Source organism: Ascidiella aspersa, chromosome 8 (genome assembly GCF_963924565.1).
Source record: "Ascidiella aspersa chromosome 8, kaAscAspe10.2, whole genome shotgun sequence".
Taxonomy (NCBI): domain Eukaryota; kingdom Metazoa; phylum Chordata; class Ascidiacea; order Phlebobranchia; family Ascidiidae; genus Ascidiella; species Ascidiella aspersa.
Window position 1 is genome coordinate 14,209,677 of NC_139454.1, and position 17,132 is coordinate 14,226,808.

The 17,132-nt window shown below is 35.5% G+C and overlaps 1 protein-coding gene across 1 annotated transcript; it reads left to right on the forward strand.

Moving 5' to 3' along the window:
* The first annotated feature begins 363 nt into the window (after positions 1–363).
* On the forward strand, positions 364–2,659 carry LOC146136250 (SCAN domain-containing protein 3-like). Its single transcript, XM_083396190.1, has 2 exons — positions 364–446; positions 844–2,659. Exons 1-2 carry the CDS (start codon positions 364–366, stop codon positions 2,657–2,659), a joined length of 1,899 nt encoding a protein of 632 aa, XP_083252316.1.
* Positions 2,660–17,132: the final 14,473 nt, after the last annotated feature.

A 17,132-nucleotide genomic window follows, 5' to 3' on the forward strand; every position in this document is an offset into this window, starting at 1 on the left:
TGGTAACTACTGATTCCAAATGTAACTACCTTACAAATGGTAATTGCTTGCTTCACTCGCACAAACAGCACACCACCAATAATATTTGCTAGTTAAATATTTCATACAGCAAACCAAGGTGCAAAAAATTTTCGTTTAAACCAGAGGTTCCCAACCTGTGGGTCGCGACCCCAACTGGGGTCGCCTGACAATTTGCCTCGGGTCACCTGAGGCCTTCTGAAAAGTTTAGAATTTCATTAGTTTAGAAATTTAGAAAGTTAACTCTTAACAATGGTCAGCTCACCGCAGAGCGCATCGCGATTTTACTAGAGTACTAGACAAACCAGAACACCCTGGGCCTCATTACAGGATTTTCGTTTAATAATGGCAAATATGCTCGGAAAGCAAGATTTTAACGGCAGTTTAGCGGCCATGAAAAATTACAGAATTTACTCGTTTGATTTCAGGTAATTCATTACGTCACAAAGGCCTTTACCATGAAAATAACAATTTAATTGCTGATTGCTGAAATGCATTTAAGCAAAATTTGGACTTGAGGTCGCGATTTTTGTTGATATTTGTGAGAAAAAAAGTTAAATCTTCAAACATTGAGCAGCCAGGAAGCATGTTGAGAGCTAGACTATTATTTTTGCATCAGTTGATAGCCTAGGCAAGCCAGTGTAGGCTTACTATTGAATTCCCGGCATCAACCATAGGTAGCCTACGATAGCTAGCCTAGCCTACAGAATTTTCAAAAGCGACTGATAACATTTGCTAGACTTAAAAAAAGCAAAAAAGTACCCGTTGGAAAGAGTTTAAGAATAACGGGCGCCATAAACTAAAATTTATTTTGTAAAATTTCAGATTTCCCATGATGAATCGAGAGACAAGTATTAGGCCTAGGAAAAGAAAATATTGTGAGGAATTTTTGAAGTATGGATTTACTTTCGTAGTTGACGCAGGAATTGAAAAGCCACAATGTGTCATTTGCAACACAATTATGTCAGCCGAATCGATGAAGCCCAACAAAATGAAACGCCATTTTGACGCTAAGCATCCAAACTTTGCGGGCAAGGATGTCCAGTATTTTAAGAACAAAGCTGATTGTGTCAAAAAAAACAGGCTGGATTCTGGGGGCAAGTACCAACAGCAAAATGTGGCAGCCATTGAAGCTTCATATTTGGTGGCTCTCAGAATCGCCAAAGCCAAGAAACCTCACACCATTGCCGAGGAGTTGCTGCTGCCAGCAACCAAAGACGTTGTTCGAGTTATGCTTGGAGCTGAATATGGTAACAAACTGAATACAATATCCTTGTCTAATAACACCGTCAGTAGAAGAATAGACGACATGTCTGCTGATATTATGGAGCAAGTAATCCAGGAAATGAAATCAGCTCCACTTGGAATATTTAGTATCCAGCTTGATGAATCAACAGATGTGGCAAACTGTTCTCAGTTACTGGTTTACGTGAGGTACATTTATGAAGGTGATTTCAAAGATGAGTTTCTTTTTTGCAAACCACTTGAAACGACAACTACTGCACGCGATGTCTTTGACACAGTTGGATCATTTCTGCAAAATCATGGCATTCCTTGGGAAAATGTTTATGGTGTTTGCACAGACGGTGCTCCAGCAATGCTGGGATGTAGGTCTGGATTTCAACGTTTGGTAATCAATGCATCACCGAAAGCCATCGGAACTCACTGTATGATTCATCGACAAGTGTTAGCAACGAAGACTTTGCCACAAGAATTCCAAGATACAATGAAAAGCGTTGTAAGTGTCGTGAATTTTGTAAAAGCTAGTGCTTTAAACAGCCGCCTATTTTCAAAAGTTGGCAGTGAGTTGGATGCATCCAATAATGTTCTGTTATTTCACACTAGTGTGAGATGGTTGTCCAGAGGCAAAGTTTTGAAACGTGTTTTTGATCTTCGTGATGAATTGAAAACATTTTTTAATCAAAAATCTAAACCACAGTTTGAAGCACTTTTCGGCGACAAAAACCAACTTCACAAAATTGCTTACTTGGTTGACATCTTTGCAATCTTAAATGAGTTAAATTTGTCTCTCCAAGGACCAAATGCAACATGCCTAGATTTGTCAGAAAAGATCCGAGCATTCAAGTTGAAACTTCAACTTTGGCAAAAAAAATTGGATGAAAATAGAATTTACATGTTGCCGAACTTATCTGCTTTCTTTGAGGAAAATGATATTGAACAGGAAACAATGAATAGAACAATACTTTCTGTCAAAGAACACTTCAAAATTCTTGAAGAAGAAATTTCAAGATATTTTCCTAATTTACCTGACACACCATTTGCACTTGCTAGAAGCCCATTCACCATCAGAGTTGAAGATGTTCCTGAGAATGCACAAGAGGAGTTCATTGAACTCATTACCAGTGATGCAGCAAAAACTGATTTTTCTTCAATGTCAGTTACCAAATTTTGGATCAAGAGTTTGCAGTCATATCCCGTTCTGTCTGAGATCGCATTGCACCTGATTCTTCCTTTTCCAACAACATACCTTTGTGAAACAGGCTTTTTAAGCTTGTTGGTTATAAAATCTAAATACAGGAGCAGACTTAATGCGGAAGATGATCTGCGTTGTGCTCTTGCAAAGACTGCTCCAATGATTGAAGATATGGCTAAAAAGAAGCAAGCACAGCCTTCTCACTGAACAAATTGTTGTGTTTATAAGTTGATTTGTTGTGTTGTTTATTTATTTAGAAGTCAAAATTAATATATAGCCTAGTAGCCTACTAGTTAGCTCCAAAAGTGCAGTGAAGGAGGATCAACCCAACTAATTTTATCCTTGGGGTCACCGCAACTTGGCAAATGTTATAAAAGGGTCACGGCACCAAAAAGGTTGGGAACCGCTGGTTTAAACGATGTTTTCAAAGAATTTGGTATTACTTTTTAGTTTATGGTATCAATTTGAATGTGTCTTAATTTGTAACACTGGAACAGGTATATAGAAGACTATTTAGAGCAGCAGTACGGCATAAATTTAATTTGCGCACTGAACACGGCATACTAAAGAAAAATTACTGTATGGAAAGTATTCTTTAGGATAAATATATATAGCGTAAAGAACATTTCCTAAATGAGCAATGGCCGCTACCATTTACCAAGTACAGCAAATTTGTTTATTTAAATTAAATTGGTATACAACCAAATATTATTCCAACTTACTTTATGTAAGAAAAGCTGGCAAATTACTAATTTTTAAGCTTAATTACCACCAAGGGACAGACAAAATTTGCACTTCAAAATTTTTTTCGCAAGCTGCATAGTACCACTGCGCCCCACCGCTAAATTTGGGATCTTAAACAGTAATATAGAAATAGATACATTTGTATTCCAATAGTAATTTAAGGCAGTGGTTCGCAAACTTTTTTTGCGACGTCCTCGAAAAAGAATTTTAATTTGCGGCACACTCATCAAATTTGGAATTCTACAATTTTTACTAAAATTTGTACACTAAAGCCAAATCATTTATGGGTTTGGTTTACCAAAAGTTGCTTTTTCTGTAATAGGCTCTGTACAGTGTACAATGCAAAATACCTATATCATTTACATTAAGGAGTTAATTAACACCGCCATATAGTTAAGTTTAATGAGTTCGGCACCTTGAGATTTAGAACAAACGAAGTGGTATTAATTTAATTTATAAGGCTATTCCTCACATAAATCTTAACGCCTAGAAGTGGTAACCAAGGCGCTCCATCGATTTGGTACGTAGAAAGTAACGCAAAAAAGGTCAACAAATACCGCATACCGCAACGCACATTATTTGGGTTACGGTGCGGGTTTGAGTTTGGGTTGGTAAAACATTATTATTAATAATAAAATAATGATGTGCGTTGCGTTAAGCGGCATTTGTAGACCGTTTTTTGCGTTACTTTCTACGTACCAAATGGAAAGAGCCCCGAAATCAACGACATAGCTCAATCGCGTACATTTTAACAGTAATACACCTTTCAAAAATGTACAGTAGGGTCCTAAGAAAGTGTCACGCAACTTGTGATAACCTTGCCTGTCCTACCAAGTCAATTTTGTAAACAGAAAACGGTTTAAATTAGGACTAGGGGTCATTAAACAACAGATTACGCCAAAAGCGTACATTTTTATAACAGGCTTAAATCGAAAAGATGATGTTTTTCTTATTGTGAATCAGACCGTGACGGCTGTCGAAAGTAGAATGCATTGCTTAAAGGCAAAAGAAAAAAGGCAAAAGTGAGAGTTTGTCCTCATGGTTATAATCTCTTTGCACCAAGTTAACAAAATTTAACAAGTAAATGCATCAGTAAAAAAATATTTTCTCCTCACAACTTTTGCACTATCTGAATTTTCTAAATCATCACCAGGGTCCAGTAGAGACGAGGGATTTGGTTCTTCTAAATTCCTAACTAGCCTAAGATTGTGGTATATCCCAACTAGTGTTTCCTTTTATGACAAACGCGATTAATCATATAGTGCATTTTAGGGTTGGCAAACCTGTCAATTGACCGGTCAAATACGGCCAATTGACCACACTTTATTTAACTGGTCAAATACTTATATTGGATTCAAATAGTGTACATTTTTTTAGGGTTGTTTTGTGATTTCAGATTTCAATAATCTTGATTGTAACTTTTTTAGAGAACTCAAATATAAAATCATAGGGTTTACCTGATGCAAACACATGTTCTGTGGTAGTAACAAAGTGTTTGTAATAGCAAAGTAGATTTATTTTGTTAGAATAAATGCATTAGGGTTGGGCTATTGATTAGTCAAATAAAATTTGGTTAATTGACCAGTCAAATACTCGTCAAATAGGACAATATTTGGTCAAATGCCCAACCCTAGTGCATTTATTCTAAACAACATAAATCTACTTTGTCATTCCAAACACTTCGTTATTACCACAGAACATGTGTTTGCATCAGGTAAACCCCACCATTTTATATTTGAATTATTAAAAAAAGTTACAATCGATTCTATTAAATACTCAAATCTCAAAACAACCACCATTTTATATTTGAATTATTAAAAAAAGTTACAATCGATTCTATTAAAAACTCAAATCTCAAAACAACCCTTAACAAATTTACAACATTTGAATCAAATGCGAGTACCTGTTAAATAAAGTGCCGTCAATTGACCGCATTTGACCAGTCAATTGACAGACTTGCCAACCCTACTTTCTACATATCGAACCGCAAGAGCCCCAATATTTCACACATTTGGGAAAATCGCAAGCAATACAAAGAAAATGGCTCATACTTAAATTTAAAGTATTGGTCCCTCAAACAGTTAAGTGAAGTGGACCAAGTTAGCAAAGCCCCGCTTTATTACTTTTAGCAGACAGCAAAAAGGTTGAGAAACACTGCGCTTTAGGGTAATCTCATCAAATCAAAGTATTTTTCAATAAAAAACTTGACAAAAAATATTACATTTTCAGCCTAAAGGTATAGGATAACTGAGCTTTTCCTAAGATCAAAATTTTCATTTTGTTTGGTATGTTGTGAACGTGTTATGTTTGTCATTTTACCTTACCACATAAACTTGGACCTTAAAGGTTATTTATTATCACACAAATTACCTTATAGTAATTATTAAAGCCTTTTATGTGTTTTGACTTTATTTAATTAGCGTTTGGCTTTTTCGGCTTTTTTCATCCAAGGTTTGAAATGTACCAAATGTTACCGAATGGAAAACAATAAGTGATGAAACATACTGTAAGAAGCGATTAAACTGTAACCCGTGAAAAGGTGAAAATTGCTTGAGTCATCTTTAACACGTTCACTGCTATGCGATCAACCAGTGGGTCTTGCAGAAAATTTGGCTACTGTGTTGTGACCCACCGGTGGGTCATACGATAAAAGTTACTGCTTTTTCCACGTTCACGGCGATGCGATGTTAATTGCGCCTCAAACGGGTTTGAGGGTTTATAATCTGGTACTCATAAAGTTAAACTTTAAAACCTAACATATTCGGCTTTCTTCTTTAAAATTTATTATTGGGTCATTCCATGTCTAATTTAAAGGGCCGGAACCCATGTTCTTAGATTTTCTTTATATTTTAAACAGTTAATAAGATTGCAACAAATTTGAGGGTTCTGTGATAAGCGGTTTCGAAGATTTTATTTTTTGAATATTTGACCACTATGTGAAAATAGGTCGTTTTTTAATTATTGAGTGCTTTTATCTCTCTGGAGGCTTTATTTTGCAGCAAAAGCCTGTAGTAAAATGCTATTCCCCCATTTGTTGGGGTGCTAGTTTCAAAAATGATGCTTAAAACACTATGTGATTATTTCTTCTATATGAAAATTGCATTTATAGTTTATGACTTCCGAAGACTTTTCGAAGCTTTCTGCAGTTTTTTTTCAATTTTTATGTTTGCAAAATAATCTTTAGACAACATAGTATTTTGACTTTCTAAAGTGGTTCTTATTTTTACAATTAGAAATTGGTAATTAGGTTTCAAATTTGAGCACTTTATAATACAATAAAAAGTGACCAAAAAATGTGTTAATACACTGACTTTTGCAACTTTACATACAACTATAGAAAAGACATACAATAACACATTGGCTGAAATATTTCTATTCAACATATTGTATAAAGTTCTAGAAAAACAAATACATACAAGAAATAAGACAAAGTATGAAACTTCGCAGACATTTTGTTAACTATGTTTGTTGATAGTGTGGAGGTTATACCACTGCCTGTTACCTGAGGTTTCAATTTACACAGTATGTTATAAAATTGATTATAGCAAATACCATCGTATCAAACCTAATAAAACCAGGGAGATGGAACAGATAGCCGCATAAATTTGACCAGACACATGGTTGCTATTTTAGATAATTTTCATCTAGATTTAAATGTTTTGATATAATTCTAGATGTAATATTCTAAAATTTACATGATAAATATTCGTTTTAGACTACTATTTTTTTTTGTTTTCGATGATTAGAATTGCCTTAATTTTGCATAAATATGACAACTGGGTACATTTTTTTATTAATTTTATCAATTTCAAATTTTCACTAACTGAAAATTTATTAACTAGGTATAAAAAAATTCAAATAAATGGTTTTGTTTCATGAAATAAAAAACATAATAATAAAGACAGCATTGTTCAACCGTGTCCTTTGGGCCCCAGGGGGAGCACGGAGAATTATTCAGGGGGCAACAGGCATGTTATATTTTAATTTTTAGCCAGTTAAACCATTTTGTTTTGGTTTGCGTTATGTCCAGAGACCTCTCTTATGATGTATTTAAAGTGTTTTTCGAATTCATGAGCAAAGGGAGCACAAAGTGTTAAGTGCTAATGGAAGGTAGCCAGGACACTTATAAGGTTGAGAACCACTGGTGGGCCATTCCGTGTCAATTCACACAGTCAAGAAATTCAACCTCTCCGGTTTCCCTTAAATTTTACACACCTTTTCACTATCCTATATAATGAACACCTGCAAAATTTGAGCGTAATTTGTCGACAAACGCCAGAGTTATAAAGCTTTTAGTTTGGGGGTCTGCCGAGGGGGCGCAATTTTTCTATTTTGGACCATGTTTGACGCCCTATTACTGTTAAACTAAATAAGGTAACAGCCCAATTTTTTTACAGGTGATAGTACTTCTACCAAATATTAAAAAAAACATAGTTTACATTGTCACTCTAAAAGGTCATAGACATCCAAAGTTGGCCTTTCCGAGCACTCGGCTAAAATTTTCCCCTAATTTTGAAACCTCGCCAAGACCCCATTTTTGGATTTGACTAAAAATTGGTAGAAGTGTTGTTTACAGGATTATCTCTTAACTGCGAAAATTTCAGTACAAAATATTAAAGGGGTTGGAAAATATTTATTGTGAAACATGGGTTGAAACGAAAAAAAAAGCAAAAAGTGGGGTCCTTTTAATATCCCAGTTACCTATGACCCCAGTAAAAATTTGCACTTAAATTTTGTCCACATATTTACTAAGATATGGCAAGTCTACCATGCAAAATTAGTTCATGGTTCTCAATGTTTTCTGATAGAAATTCCATGTCAAATAGAGGGAGATGAATTAAAATAAGAAACACCAGGAGTCCACTCAGCAGCCCAGGTTGACTCAACCTGTGGTGTCGAGTGGGTCTCCTGCAAAAGATAAGTATCTATAGATGATTTTTTTAGGTAGGAAAAAATGGCGTGGCGTTTGGTCTTATCGGTTAGTTCGTTGACATTAAAAGTTGCGATTTTTAAGTTGGTCTCCATTTTAGTTTACTTTAAAAGTTGGGGGGTTGAGTTTTTGGGTGTGAAACATTATTATGAAAACACTGTGGTGCGCTTTTTCCCCCCTGGATCGGGGGTACTATTAGATATTAGGGGTGCGTTATTCTGGCCCCCTAGCATGAGATCCTGATTTTACTCTTCTTTCTCTGTGCTGTCTTCTTCATCTTCTTGTTCGGTCTCTGAAGAACGTTATTAGTAACGAATATAAAAGAGTACCCAATAAGAGAAACTGACAAAGACTGACGAAGCATAGGAAAGTTACACGAGTTATAAAGGGAGGGAAAGAATGCAACAAGACGCGGGACGTATAATGATAATTACGGAGAGAGGCAAGGAAAAGAAAGGAGAAACGCACAGAAGCAAATACCATAGAAATCAGAGTTAACAATAGAAACATAAATCATTACACTTGCCAGCTTCTGGCTGGCTTGCTTGCTAAACACCAGCCAACAAAAACTGTGTGGATTTGTAATCAGACTCAGACAATCTACCTTGAAGGAGTGAGGTTGATTCATTAGGCAAAAAGACAATTAATGATTCTCATAATTCAACCAACGTTGCATCAAATTGTTGCCATCGAGTGAGGAAGAACTCTATTTCTTATGGACAAGAAAAGTCGTCGAACGAACTCTGAAAACTATTGTGTTTGGAACCAGCAAGAAGCCAGCGTTTGGAAGAATTGATTTAGTCGAACGATACGTTAAGACGACTCATAGCATCAGCAAAGCTAAATAAACAACCGCTTGGAATCATGGATTTCACAATAACTGATGTGGCGAATCGGGGTGTTTAGTTAGGGGTAAGAAGGCTGCTGGCTCTGAAGACGAGTGCCGACGGCTGCCTAGACTCTTACAAGTTCTTAATCCGACTCCAAAGGAGCAGGCCGCTAGAATACCTGTCCTTAACTTCTTGTACTCTAGGCAAAGACACTTCACTCAGTAGATGTTGCCCGTCGAGTATATTAACAAATCTCAGAAACACATGATAAACAGAGCGGTGATTCAAGCTGCTATCAGTAAGACGTATATAATAGAATAGATTGCTAAACGATCAAATCGCACGATTCGGCGTTAGGTCACGCGTCAGTGGACAACGGTCACGTGTATAGTGACGTAGAATTAGCCAATATCAAGTAATATTGCATGATAAATGCTACACTGATTCTACCTAGTTTATCAGGTGAAAAGCTATTATACTTTTAAAAATATTTAAAAATAAATAAGTAAAATTACCGACCGAAAGGTCTGTAAACTGTTTTTATGTGACTTTTTGTTAAACCATTATGTATTGCATTTCGCAAATTATGTATAGTCTATATCTATGAAGTCAAGTCTAAGCTACGTCGATCGCACGATCTTTTGATAAATTTTAAAAGAGCCTAATTTTTGTGCTTGGATCTCAATAGTTTGAAATCAACGCGTTAAGCTTGTGAATCACGACTTAATTTTGTTGTGCACGAAATAATTTTGTGATAAATTTCCGAATTCTTTTAAACATTTGGTACGTTTTGGGGTTTTGTCTGTTTTTTTCTCTGATCATACGCAGCCGCGTTTACACACGAGTTTAAAATACCTCGTATCAAGCATAATGATTTATCCACACGCGAAACATTAGCTTTCAACTCACAACTTTAGGAAAACCCCATTTCCTGCCTTTTGAAGAAAGCAATATTGAATAAGCAGCAACTTCAAAGCGTATTTTCTTGTGATGCGTCGTTATATTAAAACTTACATTGAACGAATTGTGCAAATTAAAACAAAATGCAAATTTATAAGTAGATGTTGCTCAATGTTAAAATTCAATAGAATTTAATTCCGAACAAATCACTACCCCTCCTTTCTTTTATGTTTTTCACAGTTTCACGTTTTTCATCATGTGTGACGGAAGGACATGAACGAGACAAAGAGACAACAACAAAATGCCTGACTTATCGACAGAAGAAAACATCTTGTTCTTGAATGTGTTGCTAAAAGCTACAACTCGTGTGACTTATTGCCTTGTTCATGTTCATTTCGCTCAAATCGTATGAAGCACTTTTTAACAAAAGTCAATTGTGTTAAAAAAATAGCAACCTTTCGGGTATAATGCGAAAATCAGCCGCCGTGTTATATTCCTTTTGTGCTGGAGTGTCTGTAGCGTCATAAGTAATAATTAATGTATAATTACATACTATGGAATTTATCGTAGGCTATTGCGTATTTTGAAATGTGTTGCTGTTGCTCGCTTTTTGGTGCTGATAGAAATTGCAAAAACACCGGTTTGAGCCGTTAGACCGTTTACCAGAAAAACTTCTAGCCGTAGGATATTAATCACACCCGCAAGCCCACCCATTTTATTCTCATACTGTAAATATTTTTGCCAGTTGGTCGCCAGTTGATAGCCTACACAGACAGGTTGTGTGGCTTGCCGGCTTTTGCTGGCTTGCTAAACACCAGCCAACAAAATCGGTGTGGATTTCTAATCAGACTCAGACAATCTACCTTGAAGGAGTGAGGTTGATTCATTAGGCAAAAAGACATAAAAGAGGCTCATAATCGACCCGCTTGCTTCATATGCAACCCAATTTACTTCAAGTGATGGTGATATACAGGCACTGAAAAAATCATTAAAATAAATTAAATATGCGGTGAAGTAATGCACAGTTACAAATTCACTGGACATCACAAACCTAACACTAAAATGAATGTATATTTTTTCATGAAGTTGAATAAAAAACATTCCGGTCGTGTTGAAAAGACCATTTACCTAAAATAATAATGCAAACAAACTTATATTTTTGAGAGGTTTAAATCGACCTATCTCTAAAAGCTTTTCAAATATTTTTGCTTACTAATTCTAAGTCATTTAAATGCATACGTCTCTAGGTGCGCCCCCAAGTGAAAAGGTTAAGAAACACTGTCATAGGGTGGGTAGACTTATGGTAAACGGCAATAAAAATATATAAATTTTAAAACAATTATTTCGCCGAAATGACAATGCTCTGTAGCAGCGCTGCAGCGGTTCTCTACCACTACCAGTGGGCCATAAGAACATTTCAGGTGGGCCACAGACCAATTAAAAAAGCTAGATTTAGTTTCATTTGTGTCACTGTATTTAATTTTACAGAAATAATGGCTTGGGGAGGAATTAAAAAGGAATGTAAATTTATTGTTCAGTCAAAGTGTCTAACTTATGCACGGTTGAATAAATAATCTGTTTTGAAATATGTTCTGCTATGTTTTGTTCTAAACCTATTTTACAGTTTTTTCTTTGATTAAAATTTATCGGGCCACAGAATTTTTTTAAACGTAAATGATGGGGCCACGAAAGAAAAAAGGTTGAGAACCACTGGTCTGCAGTGACAGGCATCAGGGGGCGCTCTTTCACTATTGTACGTAAAAATTAATAAAAATTTTTTTTTTTCAAATGCCGCATACCACAACACATATTGTTTGGGTTAGGGTGCGGGTTAGCGTTTGGTTGAGGGTGGGTCAAGTTATTATTAATAATAAACATAATGTTACTTGACCCACCCTCACCCAAACGCTAACCCGCACCCTAACCCAAACAATATGCGTTGTGGTATGCGGTATTATTATTTTTTTTTTGCATAACCTTTCACGTACAATAGTGAAAGAACGCCCTATATAGTCCCACAACTTTCGATTTAAGATATGTAGGCACTATAGTTTTCCTGACTTTTAAAATAATACCTCGGGTTTTCAGGTCGCAGTGTGTCTCAACCCATGGGTCGCCAACCCGTTTGATTTGCTTGGTTCTATAAGCAAGATATTTTGGGGCGTTTTTTCTTGTTTGAATACATAGAAAGTAACTTATATTATTTGGGTGAAGGTGCGGCTTTGTGTTTTGGTGGGTCAAGCATTTTTATTAATAATAAATATATTAATGCTTGACCCACCCAAACTCGAACCCGCACCTTAACCCAAATAATATGATATGCATTGCGATATGAGGTATTTGTAGATTTTTATTTTTTTGCGTTACTTTCTACTAGGGTTGTGCATTTGACCAGTCAAATAAAATCCGATCAATTGACCCGTCAAATACTCGTCAAATAGGTCAAATATTGGTCAAATACTATACATACTATCATAATGCAATTAAAGTTAAAAATAAACTTTAACTTTAAATAAATTTATGAACGTTTTGGCTCAAGTACTATGGTTTGTAAAACAATTATTTTTTGACTAGCTATAAGAATATTTGCAAAACCATGCCCATCTTGCAAACAATACTGTATAGAAGTATTTCATATTGTAGTAATTTTTGCTATTACTACAACCACCAAGCAAAGAGATTATAACCATGAGGACAAACTGTGACGTAGCCCATTGTTCTACTTTCGACAGCGTTCCGCTCTAGTGCATAATAGTAAAACGTAAACAACTGGGCTTGACTTGCATGTTGGTTAAGTAAAATTTTGGAGCAACCAGCTTATATATATTAAGGTTCGACATTTCTGACAGGTTAAAAGTTATGTTTGAATTAGGTGTCAAACTTTCATTGTCGAGTTTCGTGTAAACGCACTTAAAAAAGGGCATACAATATCAGCTGACCATAAGTACTACCGGTATATAATATGGTAACACACTCGTTGGCGCGCCAACGTCGTCCAGTTAATGACTGCGGAAGCGTTTTTTATTATTACTAGTAAGCCTTTTGGTACAACTTTTTGTGTTCGCTTATATAGTACAATAAGTACAATAAACAAAATATTACAATATTGTTTAAAGTTATTTTTATTGCCCCAGTTTCGTTTATTTTAGCATTACAGTAAAACACTTAAAGCAAATTAGAGTAGGGATCTTGTAATATATTCAATTATTCTTTAGTTTTGGTGTTAAGAAATATTAACATTGCACAGTTTGGTACCAGTTTAGTGGATAGGGTTTGGTGAACACAAATTTAGTGAGTAATATTGTTCATTTAAAAAAGGAAAGCACCAGATTACGCAGCTTTCTAATCTGTTGAAATTAAATGTAATAATAATCTTTATTCTTTTACAACCAGTTATCCAATCAAGTTTAAACTGAATAAAGATATATATATATTTAAGCTGTTTACAAGATGTCACCTACTTCTATACATGGGCTTTGATATATTCAACTACAACCTCCAGCAAGTAAGCTCCAAACTTTTGCTATAAGGGAGAAAAGATGAGAAGCACTCGAGGTAAAAAATACTTTTCGCAAACTTACATTGAAAATGACAAAAAATATCTATTTCAAACAGTACTGCGGAGTCGGTTAAAAATAACCCTAGTCCGACTCCAGTTAAATGTGGCATTTTGTCGAGTCCCGAGTCCGGCCCTGACTAAACAGCCTGTATTCCGCCAATTTACGTAACCAAAATTACATGGATATTTAGCTACCACTTATAGGGGTGTCGTATAACTCATTCATAATACATGGTTTGAAAATATTCCACCACATGCTATTCCACCTTTACAATTTTCAGTTGGTGGTCATATTAGTTTACTGCGCATTTCAGACTAGAGACTCGTGTAGTTTTACATGGTCTTACTCGAGTCCCGAGTCCGACTCCAGCAAAACAAACCGACTCCTCGAGGCCGACTCAGCAGTCCTGATTTCAAACCTGTACAGTATGCTACCTAGTTCTGTGTGGATATTTTTATTTACTCTAAATTAAGCCACTATACTTTTAGAGTCTATAATTTATTTGCTGAAATTTATTCAGAATAAGTAATAACTTAACAACTCTTTTGACGACAAAGTAAAAATTTATAAATATTTTATTCATATAAAACAAAACGTTTACTTTGTAATACACACTTTGAAATTTAAATATACTAAATCAGTGCAAAGAGATAATTTAATAAAATTATAAAAAAACATTTGCAATATATTGGTCGATAAATTGTGTTCATACAGACGCTGTTGACCAGGTACTAGACAAAACGAAAACAATACTGAAGTGGCCTCTGGAATCTGGTGTCAATAAAGAACTTTATTTATTCTTTAAATTGATTGATTCTTACCACGTTTAACCAAATAAATTTTAAATAAACATTATTTTGTTTTGCTTGCCTGAGTTTGCATATAAGGTGTACCAATAAGTAGGAAAATAATGACTCTTTTAACAAAAATTGATTACTTAAGGCAGGGTGGTCCAAAACCCAGGCCCGACATCGTTGTTTGTGGCTCGCGAAGCACTGTTGAATTATTGTAATGCGTACAGGGTTTATTTTAAAGAAATATAAGTGACCAACAATCAGCGAGCATCCTGCAATGGTTTGGTTAGGGTTACATTTTTCCGATTACACCATTAAATAAACCAGTTTACTATCACTTGGCAAAAAAATTATTATCGCTCGATTTTATTTGTGCACAATTTGGTGACAGCAGAAAGTTTGTGCAGTTTATATATCTTTCGACAGTTACAAACGAAAATCGTTTATCTGCTCCTGGCACGCATGTATAGTCTGCTTTGTGGCCCGTAAAGAATATGTAAGAAATACTGTGCAACCTTGGACAACCCTGACTTAAAAAATCAAAATCACTGAAAAGCCCAAACAATTACCAGTAGGAATTTGTGTAAAGCAGTGTCATATGTTATCTACAAGAGAATAAAGTTTCACATTAATTAATAGGCTTCTTACAGAACAACAAATGGTCAAAGGGGGGAAAATTTGAAGGAATTTATTGTGTTTTACTCTTTAAATAATCTGCTCATTCTGTGACCAGAACTTTTTAAGTAGAGGTTCACAATCAGTTTTTCAACCTGAATAATAGAAAAACAGTGTAACATACACAAACAACACATCGGTAAAATTACTCGGAAGTTTTGTATAACTAGACCAGGGCTTTCCAAACTGGGGGTTGCTCATGGAGTTAAATTTTACACAAAGTGCTACATTCATAAAATTGTTATTTTTTCTGTTTGGTATGTTAATGGCAAATTATGAAACGCACATTACTTCAATAAATGCATGCCAAAGCAGACAGTCATCGAGAAATGTTAGTTTTTAAACTGTTAAACCTAGTGGGTCAAAAAGTTTAATATAATAAATGAGGTCACAGCCTGAAAACTTTGGGTAGCCCTAAACTAGATAAACTTTACCCATGGACAGTTAGCAGTTTAAAGTTTTGTTTATAAGTAAAATAAATACTCTATTCTATAATGGTTTGCCTTAAGCCCGATTCCCACTGGCGTCGTAAGCTCGTCGTTAGGCCTTCTGAACCGACAACGACGAACGTTAACGACGGCTAATGCCCACTGCGTCAGAGCATACGCAGAGCGGCTGTTTTTAGCGATGCTTACGACGCGTTAAGACGAGCTAACGACGCTGGGCCTACGTAAGGACGTCGGGAGTAAAGTAGGCTAGTCAAATCATGGTCTGACTTGTATTTAGTTTTAACCAAGCATAATAATAGCACAGGACAAACAAACAGGGTAAAAGTAATTTACAACTTGTATTGTCAACAACTGATTAATAGTCATACATTTATAAAAAAGTAAACACACCTTTAGTTTGCATCATTTTACATAAAAAATGTCTTTATCCTATCAATGGCAAATGCAATTATTGCGTGAAAAAGTTGTGTTGGTTCAACTAGAAGCAGCTTGTTCGTATAGTCTCTTGAAAACAAACGAAGCAAGGTATGTTGAGTAAATAAAGTTTATCGTTTTTCACAAAAAAACAGTTTTTTTGTAAGCAGAGAATTCTGGGCCGATGAGATTAACATGGAAAGAGATAGTCAATCAGAATTTCTTCTTGTGGACAAACTACTTGCAAAAAAAAAATCCAGAAAAATTTAGGCAATATATGCGAATGAACCCTGATCAATTTAATTATATTTTGGAATTACTATCGCCACATGTAGCAAAAATTACAACAAACTTTCGAAAACCAATAACTCCCAAACAGAGGCTTGTATTGACTATCAGGTATGACATCAATATATTAAGTATAACATAAAACAATTAAAAACTAAAGAATATAAATTCATCAGGTATCTGGCAACGGGATCTTCCCAAAAGCAGTTGTCATACTCTTTTAGAGTAGGTCATTCAACTATTGGGAAAATCCTTAGAGAAACCCTTTCAGCAATTTGGAATGTCCATGGCAGACAAGTTTTAAAACCACCAAACCAGGAAGAGTGGATCAAAATTGCTTCTGAATTTGAAACTCTTTGGAACTTTCCAAATTGTATTGGTGTAATTGATGGAAAGCATATTCAAATAAAATGTCCACCACATAGTGGATCAGAGTATTTTAATTATAAGGGTTATTTTTCAATTGTCTTGTTGGCTGTGTGTGATGCACACTACAGATTTATTTTGGTTGACATTGGGGACTCTGGTCTTCATAGCGATGGAGGTATTCTTTTCAATTCTGAAATAGGACGAAGACTTGAGAGCAATCTCCTGGGTATTCCAGCTCCATCCAAATTAAAGCAATCGAGTATAACAGTTCCATACATGCTAGTTGGTGATGATGCCTTTCCGTTAAAAAAGCATCTGATGAAGCCATATCCTGGAAGATTTCTAACAAAGGAAAAAAAAAATATTCAATTATAGACTAAGTAGGGCCCGCAGAGTAGTGGAAAATGCGTTTGGTATTTTAGCTGTAAGATGGCAGATTTTTACAAACCTGAGCTTGCAGAAATGGCAGTCCAAGCAAGTATTGCACTTCATAATTATTTGCAGTCACCATCCAGTAATTTTGGTGACATCCCAGATGAGTCTGGAGAGTGCATTCCTGGTTCCTGGAGAAGTTCGATTCCCACCTCAGTCAACCTTAGCAGGGTCACAAATATCGGATCGAACTTCTATGCTAGAGAAGCAAGATTTATTAGGGATGAACTGTGTCAGCACTTTAACCCAGTTGGTGCTGTGCCATGGCAGTGGACCATAGGAGACCATAATTAGA